This window comes from Lygodium microphyllum, chromosome 12 (genome assembly GCF_053477565.2).
Source record: "Lygodium microphyllum isolate KBCC chromosome 12, Lygodium_microphyllum_v1.1.10, whole genome shotgun sequence".
NCBI classification, from domain to species: domain Eukaryota; kingdom Viridiplantae; phylum Streptophyta; class Polypodiopsida; order Schizaeales; family Lygodiaceae; genus Lygodium; species Lygodium microphyllum.
This window is the reverse complement of record NC_141146.1, coordinates 105,681,169-105,698,862: the sequence shown is the minus strand read 5'-3', so window position 1 is coordinate 105,698,862 and position 17,694 is coordinate 105,681,169. Positions and strand designations below refer to the sequence as shown.

The 17,694-nt window shown below is 39.6% G+C and overlaps 1 protein-coding gene across 1 annotated transcript; it reads left to right on the top strand.

Annotated features, from left to right (window-relative positions):
• The first annotated feature begins 11,120 nt into the window (after positions 1 to 11,120).
• Positions 11,121 to 13,516, top strand: LOC148028134 (uncharacterized). Its single transcript, XM_087689002.1, has 3 exons — positions 11,121 to 11,574; positions 12,020 to 12,231; positions 12,883 to 13,516. The coding sequence occupies exons 1-3, from the start codon at positions 11,295 to 11,297 to the stop codon at positions 13,264 to 13,266; spliced, it is 876 nt and encodes a 291-aa protein (XP_087545128.1). The 5' UTR covers positions 11,121 to 11,294; the 3' UTR covers positions 13,267 to 13,516.
• Positions 13,517 to 17,694: the final 4,178 nt, after the last annotated feature.

The following is a 17,694-nucleotide window of genomic DNA, read 5'->3' as shown; positions in this document are numbered from 1 at the left end:
AGAAGGGAAGTGCTTTAAATGTGGACAAACAGGCCACATAACGAAGCAATGTCCAAACAAGGGACAAAGCAAGGTTTCTGACAACAAGCCTAAGTCGCCAGTGAAAATCAATGCTATCAGTGATGTAGTTGCAAACACAACTCACACTCGAGAGACGCGCAAATTATTAAAAGCTTGGGGACAGTTGCAAGGTAAGCAAGCACTATTCTTGATAGATCTTGGGGTGAATGAAAATATTATTTCCTTGCAATTAGCTAAAGAGCTTGGATTAAAGAATGAAGAGATGGACACTCCAGTAGAAGTTCGCCAAGCTTTAAATGTGGATGAAGGTGACACAATGAAGACTGTGATACCCTACATTGGCAAGCTCAAGTTTCAAATTCAAGGCTACAGTGACGAAGATACCTTCTGTATCGGAGACCTTGATGGTTGCGATGTGATTCTTGGCATGCCCTGGAATCATAGAATAGATTCAACCATCTTCTCTCAGAAAAAGAAGGTAGAACTCACCAACAAAGGCAAGAAGTACGAGATCCAAGCTGGAGTTTCTGGAGACACCATACCTATGGTAAGCCATATGCAAGTCTCTAGAGCAATTAAGGATTGTGTTCAATGTTGTCTGCTTTATGTCACTAATGTAAAAGATAATATGAATGCTGAAAACCAAGAGCAACTTCAGCTCTTGGAAAAGTATAAAGATTGTTTTTTGGAAGATCTTCCTTATCAGCTTCCCCCAGAAAGGCCAGAAGACCATCATATTGATATTATCCTGGGCAGTTCTCCTCCTAATATAGCACCATACCGTGTGAGCCATCCTCAACAAGAAGAAATCAGAAAGCAAGTCGAAGACCTACTCAACCGTGGGCTAATTAGGCCAAGTAGCTCACCATTTTGTTCACCGGTTCTTCTTGTTCAAAAGAAAGATGGCACATTCAGGATGTGCATTGATTATCGAGCCCTCAACAAAATCACCGTGAAGAATCGGTTTCCTATTCCCAGAATTGACGACATTTTGGATCGTCTAGGAGGCTCAAAGGTTTTCAGCCGCATTGATTTAAAGAGTGGTTATCATCAAATTAGGGTAATACCACAAGATATACACAAAACTGCTTTCCGCACTTCATACGGTCTTTATGAATTCTTGGTGGTTCCTTTCGGATTAACCAATGCACCAGCCACCTTTAATCGAATGATGGAGCGCATCTTTAGAGAGCATCGACAATATGTCGGTACTTTCTTTGATGATATTCTTGTCTTTAGCAAGAATGAAGAGGAGCATCATCAACACTTGGAAATTGTTCTACAATTACTACAACAAAATCAACTCTTGGTAAATGGTAAAAAGAGTGAATTTTTCATGCATAAAATAAATTACCTTGGGCATGTCATCTCTTTTGAAGGGATTCAGATGGATCCTGAAAAGATCAGGATAATCCAAGAATGGCCTCATCTTCGTGATGTACATGAGGTGCGATCGTTTCTTGGCTTATGTTCTTATTACCGCCGCTTCATCAAGCATTTTGCACATATGGCTTCTCCACTTCATGACCTTACAAAGAAGAAGATCTCTTTCCAATGGAAGGAAAAAGAGAAGGCAGCCTTCACAAGGTTGAAAACAGCTCTTACTTCTGGACCTGTTCTTATCATTCCAGATCTAGTAAAACCATTTGTGGTGGAAGCAGATGCTTGCGGTGATTGTATTGGTGCAGTGCTAAATCAAGAAGGCCATGCCGTAGCCTTTGAAAGCCGCCGTCTAAATGATGTGGAGAAAATGTATGACATTTATGAAAAGGAGCTCTTAGCAGTGGTTCATGCTTTAAAGATATGGAAACATTATCTTTTAGGCAATGAATTCCTTATTAAAACCGATCATCAAAGCTTGAAGTATTTCAAGACTCAAAAGCATTTGCAGGAGAAACATGAAAGATGGGAAAATTTCTTGTCTATGTTTCATTTTCAAATTATGTACACTCCAGGGAAACAAAATGTAGTTGTTGATGCACTTTCTAGAGTGCCTCGCATTGCAACTATTACAGTGGCTCATCATGAAGATTTTCAAACGATGAAGAATACTTATGATGAAGATACTGATTTTGCAGTAATTTGGTCAAATTTACAGCAAGGAGGTTCTCATCCAGATTATTCCATCAAAGATGGTTACCTTCTCATGAACAATCGCCTTTGTGTCACTCTTCCTGTTCGACAAAAGGTGCTTAAAGAAAGTCATGAACCCCCTTATGCAGGGCATAGAGGGAGGGCAGCCACTCTAAGTGCAATTGAGCGCTACTTTTATTGGCCAACATTACGAAAAGATACACATAACTTCATTGAGGCTTGTCTTGTATGCCAAAAATCCAAATATGATAGGCAGAAGATTCCAGGATTGTTGCAACCTCTTCCAGTGCCCAAAGATCTATGGGAATCTATCACAATGGATTTCATCTCAGGTATTCCAAGAACACCTCAAGGTCATGATATGATTTGGGTCATAATTGATAGATTCAACAAACAATCACATTTTATTCCATGTCATAAAACATTGAAATCCGCACAAGATGCAAGACTTTTCATTCAACATATCTTCAGATTACATGGTATGCCTTCTGAGATAATTTCAGATAGAGACTCCAAATTCACAAGTAACTTTTGGCGTGCTTTATTTGAGAATTTGGGAACCACTTTAAAGTTCTCCTCAGCTTTTCATCCTCAAACTGACGGCCAAACAGAGGTGATGAATCTCACTCTTTTGGATATGTTGAAAGCTTATGTTAGTGAACATAAGTCACAATGGGAGAAATATCTTCCATTATTGGAGTTTGCTTACAACAATACAGTGCACTCATCCACAGGAAAAGCTCCAAATGAAATAGTATAGGGTAAAGTGATTCCTCCTCCAATTATTCGCACTAAAGATAAGATTTTTGCTGCTGATGAGTTTGCTTCAGATTTAAAAACCGCAATGGATCAAGTTCGAGCCACTATCAAAGTTGCCCAAGAGCGGCAAAAGAAGCAAGTAGATAAACGAAGAAGACCTTTGGCTTTTGAAAAAGGTCAATATGTCTTGCTAAAGTTTGATAAAAGCAGGCTCAAACAAGGTTCTCGCCAAAATTCATCTTTTCCAAAGCTCTCCAGTAGATACTTTGGACCCTTCAAAGTGATTGAGAAAATAAATGAAGTTTCTTATCGACTTGAGCTTCCTGCTCATTGGAAAATACACAATGCTTTTCATGTAAGTTTGCTAAAACCTTACATAGGACCAGAACCAAAGGAACCCATTACTGAAGATCTCCCAGAAGTTGAAGAGACAGAGCAACTCTTGGAACCTGAAAAGATTTTGTTTCTCAAGGATCGAACCACGAGAAGTGGCCTTGTGACACGAAAATTCCTACTAAATTTCAAGAATCTACCCACAACAGATGCACAATGGGTAGATGAAAAATTCATGAAGGATTACCCAAATATTCTACAACAATATCAAGAAGATTTTCAGCTGAGGACAGCTGAATAAAAGCCAGAGGGCTGTCACAACTCTATAGAAACAGAATTTGTATCCTTTTTCATTAATTTATCTATATAATGATTTATTAAATTTATTTCCTTTGCACTAATTAGATATAAAGAAAAGTGCATTGGAGCTGGCCACTGATGAGTAGTCACAGGTTATGGTGGACCCACACGGTGGATTAGAGAAAAGATAGTTCACACTTCCACCTATATGACCCGATTGGGCGCCTGTGACTAGAACTCACGCATATCAGGGTTAGACTCGCACACAGAAAGGATTGATGCCTTGAAGTGTGGGCTAGATCCACCAGAACAGACAGTTACAATCAACAAGATGGCATGATCATGAAATGCTTGTATAATGTGCATGTGTGGGCTGAAAGCTTGAAATGCACATTTCTTTGCATAGGAAAGTCACATGAAGATTCGGATACCATTTTTGCGATGTACACGGAAAAAGCTTTCATATGATACCCATATTGGGGGGGTCCCTAAATTTTAGGAGATCCCTAAATTTTAGGAGGTCCCTAAATTTTAGGAGCCTCAAATTAGCCTAAAAATGCTAGTCCTAAAAAAATAGGGATGTCATTCTAAAAATAGTAAGTTCTGTACTCTGACTGTGCTTACTAAATTTGGTTGTTTCTATTCTTGACAGTATTCAACCCAAAAAGGAAGGCCATAGAGAAGAGACAAGTGTCAAGACACTTGTCACACAAGTTTCCAAGTGTCCCACTACTTGTCACATCTCATGACATGTGGCTGGACACTTGTCTTGTGCTACTCCACTTTCCCCTTTTGTACTAGCTCTCCCCTCTCTTATAAATAAGAGCTCGTTTTTCTTCATTCAACATCATTTTTCTTTGCTGTAAACTCATGTACAGCACCCACAGATAGCCAGAAACTGGCCCCATCCATCCCCATCATCATCCCCCACTTCTCCATTATCAAATTCCTCCATATTCCCTCTTCTATCACTGTTGTTTTACAAGACAACAAGCCTGTAAATTCATTACAGCACCTCCTTCTTGAGCTCTTTCTTCCATTTTAGCTACAAGAAGCAAGCTCTATCCCTGTACTGCTGATCAACGATGGAGAAAGGCTGAATTCCCATTTTTCTTCTCTCATACTGTAAAGAAATCAGTTCTTATCATTGCATAATAGATAATGCATGTGTGTTTGTACATCTTTGCATGATCTTGTGAGAGTGAGAATTACTTCTTCTCACTCTCAGGTTGATTGTAACTGAGCTCTTCCCTAAGGGACTTGGGTTGAGCAGAAATACATTCCTTTGGGGGGGGTTGCCCATCTTCAACCCTCAATCTTATCTCCATTACTTTTACATTTTTATGGCTGTAAATTTTGTGAGTAATTTTCATTTTCAGCTTTAAGTGTTCATTCTCTTTTCTATTAAATCTCGAAAACAAGCAAATATCATAATTGTTAAGCATACTACGTTGTTCGGGGCGTTTACACATATGCACGAAAGCAAAGCCTAAGTGATAGAAGAAAAATAACTAAAAAGAGATAATATTTGAATAAGTTTTGATTTAATTGCATATTATGGTATATAGGCTTCGATTTATTTAAGTTTAAAGAGGAATAGTAGCACGGGTTAGCTTGATACTGTCCCTTTACATCACATCATAATGTTAGAGAAAAGAAATCATAGAAAGACTATTTTTCCATAACACTTGATTGATTTATAGTTAAAATTGTTTGATCACAATGAGTCATACACATTGCATTTGCATTTAAACATGGTATCAAAAGGAAAACTTCTGGATGTATAGCACCCATATGCCTAGTTGTGACCAACTTGAGGGTGTGAGGTTCCTTTGCTATAGGGTAGCGCGATGATATTTGGGGAGACATTATGTGAGGCTAAAACATTACTGGATCATTATTTACATCATGAGAGAAATTTTTTCATGTTTGTTCTTTATGTTTGAGATGATGCATCTCGAGGCCAATCCCTTGGGATGTAGAAGAGCTATAGGAGCCACAACAATCAGCTGGGGGATGCTCTATTTTTGTGTATGATGAGGTGTTAATTACCTATATGTATGGGATACTCCCTCTACTTGGAGTCAGGATTGCCAGTATGTTGGACTACAGTTTGAAACTCATGTCTACAAATACACTCGTTAGATAAATCATTTCATAGCATCTAGATGCTCCTAGTCACAAGGACGTGGGGTTTGTTTGGTGTGTGTAGTAGGAGCTTGGCTAGAGACTTAGAGCTAGTGTCAGGTCTATTTTTGGTCCCAACAATTGATGCATGCTAATGTGTGTGGTAAAATGCTTACTCAAGCCTTGGGAAAATCTTCTTATTTTATATTGGTTGATGATTATAGTAGGAAGATGTGGATGTAGTTCCTTCGTGATAATACTCAAGCTTTTGGTAAGTTTAAAGAATGGCTAAAACTTGTTGAGAATGAAATTGGTAAAGTGTAAAGAAGCTTAGAATAGATGGTGGCGATGCGTTCAACTCAAAGGAGTTTGAAGACTTTTGCAAGAGTAAAGGGATTAAGCGTTAGCTGATGATGCCTCATAGATCTTAGTAGAATGGTGTTGATGAATGCCAAAATTGTACCATTGTGAAAATGGCACCGCTGTTAAGGGAAAGCGATTGCATAACCAATTTTGGATCGAAACTTTTAATATTGTAGTCTACATTCTCAATCAAAGTTATACAAACTTTCTCAAGGAAAAACCTTCTCACGAGGCATATACTAGTAAGAAATCATCTATCTTGTACTTTAGAACTTTTGGATATGAATATTATACACATGTTACTAAGGATAAGAGGAATAAGTTAAAAACAAAAACTGCTAAATGTATCTTCTTGGATTATATTATGAGCAAAGGCCTTACAAATTGTATGAGCAAGAGGCAAAGAAGATCATAGTAGCGGGCTATAATGTGGTGTTTAAGGAGCAATCACATACAATAAAGGAGAAGAATACAAGTTCTTCCACTTTATCGTCAAGCAAAGAAGTAGTTCAATATGAACTTGTCCTAAGAGCTATCTTTATCCTCAAGGAGAAGGAAGCATCATCTTCAAATAATGAGAAAAAGGTATACCAACCTATCATCGCGCCACCAAAAAAGCCATTATAGCATTGGCTAAAGCAGCTATATGATCAAAGTAATCCCATGCTTATGAATGTTGAGGAAATATAGATGGACGAAGTAATCAATATGGCCTTGATGACTAAGATTATGAGAAGTAAAGGATCTAGCAAACTTGGAAGAAGCACTTATTGATCTAGTACTTAGAGCAACTATGCTTGCAAGTTGATTATAACATCATACCAAATAATGACACTTGGGAGCTAGTGGAGTAGCTAGAAAAGAGAAAGATTATTGGCATCAAGTGGTTAAGAAGGTAAAGTACAAGGGTGATCACAATATAGAAAAGTACAAATCCACATTAGTTACACCAGAATTTTCACAAATTAAAGGATTTTCAAGAATCATTCACTCCAATTGTTAGAATGGCCATTATTCACATAATACTTGTAGTAGTTTCTCACAAGAAGTAGCGTGTTTACCAAACGAATGTCAAGTCAATGTTCTTGAATGGTGATCTCAAGGAGGAGATGCATGTATATATGGCTCATCCCCATCGAGATTTGAGGGCCCTTATTTTGAGAACAAAGTTTGTAAGCTAAAAAAGGCATTGTATGGGCTAAAACAAGCCCTTAGAGCATGGTACTAGATTTTATGGAGATGGGATAGTAGAGCTCATATGTTATCCAATGGAGAAGAATAGAGCATATATCTTGACCAAAGATCTTACAAAGGATCTACTTCAAGTTTATCTCTAGAGACTCGATATTGGACCAAGAATATAGTTCACATGCAGGTGGACATTGAGAGGGGGGGGGGGTGTATTAGATATGCTCAATGCCTCATCCTTGTAAGGTGCCACCAATGATTCATGGTGCTCTATGTTGTAAGTACCCCATTATGAGAAGAAGCTATGTGTGAGTCCAAACATTGGCTGTTTATATGTCAAATGAGGTCTATGTGCCAGATGGCAAAAATGTGACCTTTTTGGGTCTAGCCTTTGGGTAAGATAGAGTTGTTAAGTTGGTAGCAACTCGAGACACACTACATCGAGTTGTGGGGTGAAAGAGTTATTAGGGACCCCTATTTTGGGGCCTAAGGGCCACAAAAGCAACCCTTGGCACAAGAGGGTTATTGGCCCCTTGATGGGGTCTAAGGATAGTTCCCCCAACTCAATGATAAAGTGAATATTCCTTGGTCAATTGGGAGAGGTTTATAATTTGGTCGGATAGGCTGACTAGACTACCTTTCCTGACTATAAAAGAAAGATCCATCCAAAGGCATAACCAATCTATCTTTCACCCAGGCAAAGTTTTTCTAGCTAGCCTTAAGCTCATTACCTCATCTATATGGATCACCATCTAAGCTTCATAGTGGAAGCTCATTACCTCATCTATATGGATCACCATCTAAGCTTCATAGTGGAAGCACATAGGTGGACAGAGCCTCTTTGTATGAATTTGTTTGGAATTAAAGAAGTTTTTATTATTCTCATATTTATTGTATATACTCTACTCCTTGCTCATATTTTGTTCCTTGTGCAGTGTAATTTTTACAAAATCTTGGGTTATGTACACAATGAACTCTTTTTATGTCAAGAGATTTAATCATGTCAATCGATCAACTCTAACCTAGCCATCTCATGTTCCACTTAAAACTAATCATGCATCAACTCTTCCAATCCCAAAAGCAAAGAATGCAAGACTAATATTGAGACATAGTGAGCTTACTGTTCTACCTCCCATGTTCAAGCCCAAAAACTCAAAGGCTCCATCCACTATAGCTCCACAATCCACATGTCACTCCAAGAGTTACAACTCAACTTTTTCTTATACACCTTGTGCAAATTGACATAGAGTGAAGATAATTAAAGAGAAAAAGAAGAAGAAGAAGAAAGCAAAAAGTTCACATTACAAGTCCCTCATTCTCTGTAAACTTGATCTTGACACACTTCCTCAACTCTACCTCTTGAGAGGGAAACAATGGTGGAATGCAAGGTAGAAACTATTGAGTACGAGAGAGAGAGAGAGAGAGAGAGAGAGAGAGAGAGAGAGAGAGAGAGAGAGAGAGAGAGAGAGAGAGAGAGAGAGAGAGAGAGAGAGAGAGAGAGAGAGAGAGAAGTACATACAAGAGTTTCGTGTGTACAATGAATAGTACCCTTATTCTTTGTTATGTTCACTTATGTATGGCTGTACAATATGTACTTATACAAGGAGTAATTGCGCGGCTACTATTGGCCATTGGTATTTACCCCAACAACCTCCCACTTAAAGACTAGAGCACCTATATGGGAGTATAAGAAGAAAATAAAGATACTATCCAATATCCATTAGCACTCTACAATGTGTAAAGTGCTCACAATGTAAACTCTTTATGACAATATTTAGAATATTATCATCTAATGGAACTTGACAAGGTCAATGTGCTTGTCCTCAATCACCTCCTTGATAAAGCGATACTTCATCTCAATGTGCTTCATCTTTTCATTAAAGAAAGGGTGCCATGCCAACTTTATGGCATATTATCGAAGTGCAATTTTGGCATTTCTCTTGTAATGCCTCAATTTTCTGTTAGTAGATGAGTATGCCATATTACTTCCTTGTAAGCCTCAATGGCTACAATATACTTACCCTTAGTAAGACATATAGCTTCCTTTAAAGCCTCAATTGCTACAATATACTTAGCTTCAAGGCTATAATATATTTAGCGTGAGTGGTAGATAAAGTTATGCATGGTTGCAATTGAGAGGCCTAGTAGATCGCACCAATTGTGAAAGTAAAGATAAAATCTATGATAGACATGCTAGAGTCTACATTCCTTACAAAATTAGTATATGCATATTTAAGAATACATGTATCCTTCCTTCTGATGATATGCACTTTGTAGTTTCATTCAAGGATCTCATGATACTTTTACTACCTTCCAATGCTTCTTGAGAGCTTTTGTCGTAACCACTTCAATTGCATAGGCAATGTTTATATGTGTAGTAACAATAGTATACATCAAGTTACCAATTGCGTATGCATAAGAAATCTTAATCATTTCAATATTTTTCTCATATGGCTTGGGGTAGTCCTCTTGGCTAAGTTTTAAATATGGAGGCAACGGAGTGCGCATGCCAAGAAATGTAACTAGCATTTCTCAAGTCCTTTATATCAAAGATTTCATGGAATCTTTTCGTTAGTGCATTCACATTCATGACTAACTTCCTAGTATCCACAAAGATAATTAAAATCATAACTTTGTCATCCCTAGCCTTCCTAATATGTAGAAAGTAGTCAATCTCACTTCTAGTGTGCCCTTGACATTGCATAAAGACATTGAACTAATGATATCATTCTGTGGGAGCTCGTTTCAAACTAAATAAGCTCTTCATAATTTACACACCAGCTGCTCCTTGCCTTCACATGTCCTCACTGAAATCTTTATGCAACAAAAGTGTCTTTACATCCATTGAGCAAGCTCCATGTCTTCCTTGGTAACCAATGTAAGTACCATATGAAGGGTTGTCACATTGACTATTGGTGAGAAGATTCCATCAAAGTTAATGCCCTTCTCTTTCTTGAATTCCTTGGCCACCAATCTTGCCATGCACTTAGACAATGCATCAAATGGAGATACCTTCAACTTGTAGACCCACTTGCATGGTAGTGCATGTTTGCCCTTTAGGCCAAGGATCTAAATCTCAAGTATCATTTTTCACCAAAGAATCCATCTTGATCGCATAAACTTCTTCCACTTGTGACTATCATCCCTAGTCATAGGATTAATATAACAAGAAGGCTCAACAATGTGTGATCATGACATAGTTTATAGAAAAAGGATATCTAACTGGTGATCTAAAAATCCTTGTAGACCACTCGCTTAACAGGAGCCTTTAGCTATCCCACTTGTCCATCCTATAAAACATGAGGTTGTCCACCTATCTATAGTACTTTCACCTCACCATTAGTTAGCATCTGAGCCCTATGTCATGTGGAATGAGGTTGTCCACCTATCTATGGTACTCCCACCTCAACATTAGTAGGCTATAAGCCCTTCAATCTTGCCCCAGCACCAGTTGTGAGGATCTTGTTAGGTTAGCTCTCTCTAGAATGAGTTTAAGCCATGTATCGCTAGTTCTTTTCCCATAGTCCAACAATTAAAAAAGGCATTTTCAAAAAGCAATTGAATTGGAGCATATTGAAAATAGCATTTCAAAGGGGGGGAGGGGGAGAGAGAGCGATCGATGTATAATTACCATGTATTTCTACTTCTTGAAGTAGAGATAGCAACTCTAATTTTAGTGATTCTTGCTTTACTTTGGTGGAGTCTCGTTGTTTTAAGAAAACAAGCCAAGCAACTCGACCACACTTGTTCTAACTTCACTCCATCGACGTGTGCAGGTCAAATGATTCATCGACGTGGTGTGACTCCAACCCTATCCCCACCAGTTTACGACGATCAGTCAAGTTCTTCGGGGGGTTGCGACCCCTCACTTCACAGGCGCCCGGACTGCATACCCCAAACGGGAAACCTGCCCATTGGTGCATGCAAGACGCCACGTGTGTTTTCGACAGCTGATCTGTCGTCGCATTCCCCCATAGCCATTTAGACGCGCGCGCGCAAGAGAGTGAGAGACAGACCGACAGTCCTTGCATAACCATAGCCGTCTAGACGCGCGCGAGCGAGAGACCGCTGGTGTGCCATCCTTGTTGACGTAAATATCTCAGCCTGTCATGGTCGACAGCATTGTTATTCATAGCCAGGCCTGGCATGTTCGACGCGACGATATCGAAGATGGTACAGCTTCCGACCGCGAAGCCCTGCTGGCGCCTGCTCGACATCCCCCGTTGAATAATAATAACTGCGGCAGCAGCAGCAATGGCGAGGAAGATATGCCCGTGGCCCTCCCCAAAGGAGGAGAGTTTGCCAAGAGCATCGTCTATGGTGGCTTGGACGCCATTGTCACAAGCTTTGCCCTGGTAGCTTCCATTTCCGGAGGAAAACTTTCTTCAGGTAAATTCTAATTTTGGACTCGTTTCCTTTTCAGTTATGTGGGATGCCTTTCTAGTTCTTTTGCATGTGCTCTATTCAACCATTCCATCTAGTAGTCTTTGCAGCTTATCGTTTTTCTAGCAAGACATTCTTTCATGACTTGTAGTTACATTTTGATGCTCTATTCTCAATCTATGCTTGCGTTGCCTACAAACATTTCTGATGCTCTCTCTGCAATGTCTGTCTGCATTTTTCAGTCTCTTACAATTATTCTGACAATCCACATCTTCAAATTTCTAGTCTTTCCTAACTGTTTTATGTAACGCCAGTGTGAAAATGCAATATGCCTGTACCTTGCTTGTATGTGTGCAGGCACTTAACGAATAGTAATGGTTTCGATGCAACTCTTTGCACTTAGATTTTCATAATCACGATGGATGTTAACCAAGGGAATTCCACTTTGCAGGGGCTGTTTTGGTTTTGGGTTTTGCCAACCTTGCAGCTGATGGCATCTCCATGGGATTTGGTGACTTTGTCTCTAGCTCCACAGAGAGAGATCTAGTTGTCACTCAGAAAAGAGCTACAGACTGGAAAGTAAAGAAGGATCCCCATCACCAGATGCTTGACTTGATCTCCACCTATAAAGCACATGGCATGGATGAGAAGGACGCTCTTGCCGTAAGCATTCTCTCTCTACTCAGTTAAGCTCCATTTGCCAGTAGGCACAAGAGAATTATGCTATATGCGTGGTATACTGCTTTACAGACATGTTCGTATTGTTGTTCCCAGAATTGTGCTATATAATGCGTGGTACACTGCTTTGCAGACATGTTTGTATTGTTGTTCCTCTATAGTTTCTGTTTCCTTTGAGGGAACTTTAGACCATGTGCTGGTTAAGACCCTCTTCAACAGATAGGAGTATAGAATTATGCAGGATTACTGTATCTCTAATGAGTTCTGTATGGTTTACATTTCCTTTTGAGAGAATTTGAAACCATTTTACTGGGTTAGAGCCCCTACAGCAGGTAGAGTTATGCACGCATTCACTAGTGCAGTGTCTATGGGCTTGTGTAACATAGAACACCTGCATAATGTGTTTGTGAAGAAACATAGAAAGCATGTTTAAAGCATTAAATGTTGTACAATGTGCATTCTGCTGGTTCTGATTTCGGTGTTTGGTTGTTCTAATTGAGCATGATCTCCTTGCCATGTACGGTGTGTGTTGTGCTAGTGTCTCCTGAACTGTTTACATCAGGTAGGAGAGTGCTTCTCAGAATGACGAATGGTGTTCATTCCTGCTAATAACTTGTTTTGAATTGTTCAAATCAGGTAGTAGAGTGCTTCTCCAAATACAGGCAACTTTTTGTGAATCAGAAAATGTCGATGGAGCAAGGGCTTATTTCTCCAGATCCATCAGAGAGCCTATGGAAGAATGGTTGTGTAACGTTCCTCTCTTTCATAGGCTTTGGCTGCACTCCACTACTAGCGTATGTGATACTCAATCCTTTTACCTCCAATAATGAGCTGAAGTTCGGAGTTGCTTGCGTAGTTACGGCAGCAGCTCTTGTAGTTCTGGGCCTAGCGAAAGCAAAGATTTCGGGCCAGAAATATCTAAGTTCTGTGCTCATGATCCTTTTTAATGGGGGCATTGCAGCTGCTGTAGCGTATTTGATTGGTTGGGTATTGACTGATGGCTTGGGCATTGAAGATTGATTGGTGATTTTTGTCTATCTTAATCCATAATGTCTCACTTTCAGCATGAAGTTATGTCATTGCTTCCTATATGAGCATCATCAGCCGACCTTCCAAATTAAAGAGTTTAGAGCCTTGTTTTTCCTTATGGGACAGGGGTGTATAGCTGGAATAACCGTCAAATTGCCCCTTATCTTACACTGGGAAAGTAGAGTACTTTAACTACTGCACATTTCGATCTCAGTTTTGCAACTGTGTGCCCTTTGCTGGTATATACATTTTGTCAAAAGGAACTGATACATAGTGCTTGTCGAAGCAACTGGAATAACCCTCAAATGGCCCCTTATCTTACACTGGAAAGTAGAGTACTTTACAAAACTACTGCACATTTTAACTGTGTGACCTTTGCTGGTATACACATTTTGTCAAAAGGAACTGATACATAGTGCTTGTCGAAGCAACTGTGTGACCTTCGTGTCTAGTCTTTGTAAAAGAGACCGAGGGGGGGTGAGTTTGCACGTTGGATCGGAGGGGGTGAGCTACATGGTGCAGTGTGCGCTAGAGGAATGATTAACCCCTCTTTCACATCTCTCTTTCTCTCACCTCCTTTCTTACTAAGCTCATCCCAAACCCTTAATTTAATTTTTGCGATATGTCAACACCACTTTTGATATTCTTTCCTCACGATATAATGCATCTTTGTAAGAGAAGGGGAAACATAAATATGGTGAAGGTGTCCGCATCACCCCCCTTGGCAAGCACCCCATTTATCCTTGGTCAAAATTTACTTTGACCATTGCTACCACCAATAGCAAGTGTCCATCTCCACATGCATGGGCGATGAAATTTTAGTTGAAGCATTGGACATTGTATTCCATTTTAAAAAATTGCATTTGTTGCAACAACATAGCACGCCATTAGCAAGAGTACCACTTATGAAAAGACAAATAGTGCAAGCAAAGAGAAATACCAAGGATGATAGCCAAAGGTAACATAACCAAGCAACATCCAAATTTGATTGATGCAACATAACCAAGCAATAAAGGACATGACACACCCTTCGAGATTCTCCTTGTGTGCAATTGAGGCTATGGTTTAGGATGGGACTCAAGGCACTCAATCATGTGTGCAAAAGATATTTGCATTTAAGGTTCTAGCATAATAACATAACATTGCGTAAACATAAGGAAGACTCAAAGTGCTCAATCATGTGTGCAATAGATATTCGCATTTTAGGTTCTTGTGTCAAATGCAAAAATTGCCTTTGCACTCTCATTTGAGTTTGAGAAGCAGGGTAGTAACCAAACATTGGGATCTTTGTGTCCTTACAAAATAGAAGTGTGAAGATCAAACAAAGGTGAACTTAGTATTAAATGAGTAGTAACATTGTAAGAAATTGCATGTCTCACATGTTGGTAGTAGAAGGAGATCAAACTCTTTGCAAGACTTTCTTACACACAATATTAGCGCAATGATTGCCATGTAGCAAGATTTTCAAACTAGCAAAGAATCACTCAAGAAAAGGCCATATAGTTGCGCGTGTGAATATTGGGCTTTTAAGATCCCATTGAAGTCAATTTTTGTCATTGTACCTTGTTAATAGTCATTGTGAAAGCCAGTCTATTTCTTGTACTTGTTAATAGTCATTACGAATGCCGGTCGTATAAGAACTTGTCACCTCATAGAGAAGGGAAAATGCGAGGTTGTAGGAATGAAGGTGATTTTACTTTAGCACTAATGTTTATGCCTATAATGATCTCAGCTTCCAAAACCTTGCTACTAAAAGCCTTGCATATCAACTCGTTCCATTACATAGCCCCCTTGATTCAAGTTTTGAAGAAAAATAATTGGCACATTAACCTTCAAGAGCAATAAATGCAATCGAAAGGCACCTCCAAGATCAAGAGAATTCAAATATTCTACGGAGTAAACAAACATATTATCATTGTATAAGTAATATTATTATCATTATAATATTACCTCACGTCTTTTAGTATCAAGTGCAAAGCTTCCAAATTTAATTGTTCCACATGCACAATCCTTGGAGCAAGAATATAGCCCTTTCAACAAATAGTTATTGATCATGAATATTGGAAAAGCCATTATACACATGGAATGAGATCTTGAATTGACTTCCCTTGTATAACCATACTTGTAGGCAATGTAACTTTATTGATCATGAATATTGGAAAAGCCATTATACACATGGAATCAGATCTTGAATTGACTTCCCTTGTATAACCATACTTGTAGGCAATGTAACTCTATTTGTAGTATCTATCATGAAGACTATACCATCTCCAATGAATTTTGGTCCCATGCAACCATTGTCATGAGATACTCGTATGTTTTGCGTAAGCCTTAGAATTTTCACTTATTGCCATAAAGTCGAGTATGGGGCAAGTTTGCATGGCTATGTTGTATGTTGAGTGGCTCTCTAATTGCAACAAGATCGCATCTTGAGTGAGTTGTGCGACCATTTGGCAACAATAATGCAACAATCCCTGATGATGCAATTGCTCAAACCAAAGACCCTGTGCACGCAAAGTTGCCAAGTCAAACTTATAAAGAAATGTCCAGCTTGCCCCCTAGGGACCATCCAAAAAGGCAAGCTAGGGACCATCCAAAAAGAAGAGTTGCTCCTCGCTAGCCTATAGAGCACAAAGAATAGCATGAAATGTAGAAGCCTACCCCTCATTGAGTTTTGATCTCATCAATTCAACATTTTGCGCCTCTTTGCATTGATCATATTCAAGATCTTCAAGTATAAGAGGATTTCTTTGGGACATTCTACTTTGCAACTGAACTTCAAGAATCCTAGGGAAATCCAAGGAAAATCCAAGGAAATCTGACAATATTTGACTATGCTATCTCAAGAGCGTCTACATGTTTTTCAAGGCCTTATTTTTTGCCTCACTCTTAAGATGATCACCTTGCATGTCATCCCTTTCAAGTCTCTAGACAATATCCTCTGTAAGCTACATTTCAAATCTCTCCCACAACCTACTTGGCAAGCATGACTCTTAACATACCAAAATTGTTGCAAATAAATTCCTTAATTGCACATGTAGTTGCATGTTTGAGGCCTCTTGCAAAAAATGAAACCATTCATCATCACTCTCCAACACCCATTGTAAAGCAGGTTTCCTTAATTGTGGGATACAACATAGACCCAATAGTTCTTAAGTCCTTGAAACATGTGCAATTTTCCCAATGTGCAGGAATTCCCTTTTTACCTATTTTTCCACTCCCTTAGCAACCACTTCCTACACATTGTCACCATCTTCGAATACCATCGTGTTCTCTCTTTGCAAAGGTACTTGCAACCTTTGAACATTAGTCTCTCAATGTGAAGGTGATAGTCCAATATATGCCACCATGCGGGGACAAACTTCTTAGGGTATCCCTTTGTACACTTTTCTTCACTCATACATGGGTTGCACAAATTAAATGGCCTACATGGCCCATGTATATTACATCTAGTTCCAATATGTAAGTCAACAATGCTTTCATTACAGAAACACTTAAAACACACACAATTTGCATTTAGAAAAAAATATTAAGAAAGCCACGTGTATTGGGAGTGCGGGAGTAGAGGCACACGTGTGCGAGGGAGCTGGGATTGTGTCTTGCCATGTGGCAACCCATTCAATGCATGGCCTGCCACGTGGCAGGGCCACACCCCCCACTCCAATCACAGGTCTGTCTCCCCATTTCCATGCTTCTCTTTCCTCTCTCTCTCTCTCTCTCTCTCTCTCTCTCTCACATCTGTGTGCTCATCCTTCTCCATCTCCTGCAGCCACGTGAATCCTCCTCCTCCCTCTCCTATAGCTGGCCTTCCTTGCGGTGCAGTGGAGAGCTTGCTGAGTCTGTAGTACCAATACCTGTGCGATGAAAGTTCGGCATAGAAATGCCAAATGCATCCAGAATTGCAGGTGATGTTGGGAGTTTTGCCAACATCACTTGCAATTTGCAGCAGGCTTTTTGTCAGCATCACCTACGATTTGTGGCAGGCGTTCGCTCAAAGGCTAGTGTCATTGCTAATGTTGACCCAATTGTTAAAGCTTGCAGTAAGCATTCACTCACAAGTTTACAAAAGGAGCTCACTCACAGACTTATCATGGCCTATGGGGAGCAACAGGCGTTTCACCAACACAACCTATGATTTGTAGTAGGCAGTAGCAGCAGCAGGCGTTCACTCATGGTTCGCAACTTATGACGGCCTATGGGGGGGGGTGTTTCTATTGGTAGCAGTGCTGTTGTTACACCCAGCTATGGCTATAATGGTCCAATGAGAGGGAGACATGATTGCAGCAGGTATCCATTGCAATTTCAAAGATCACCAACATGGTTGAAAGGCAAAAGTTCCACACTGTCGCTTGGGTGTTATAACCTCCCTGTGGTTGAAACTACAAAGTAAACAAACATAAGTACAAAGTAAACTCAGGC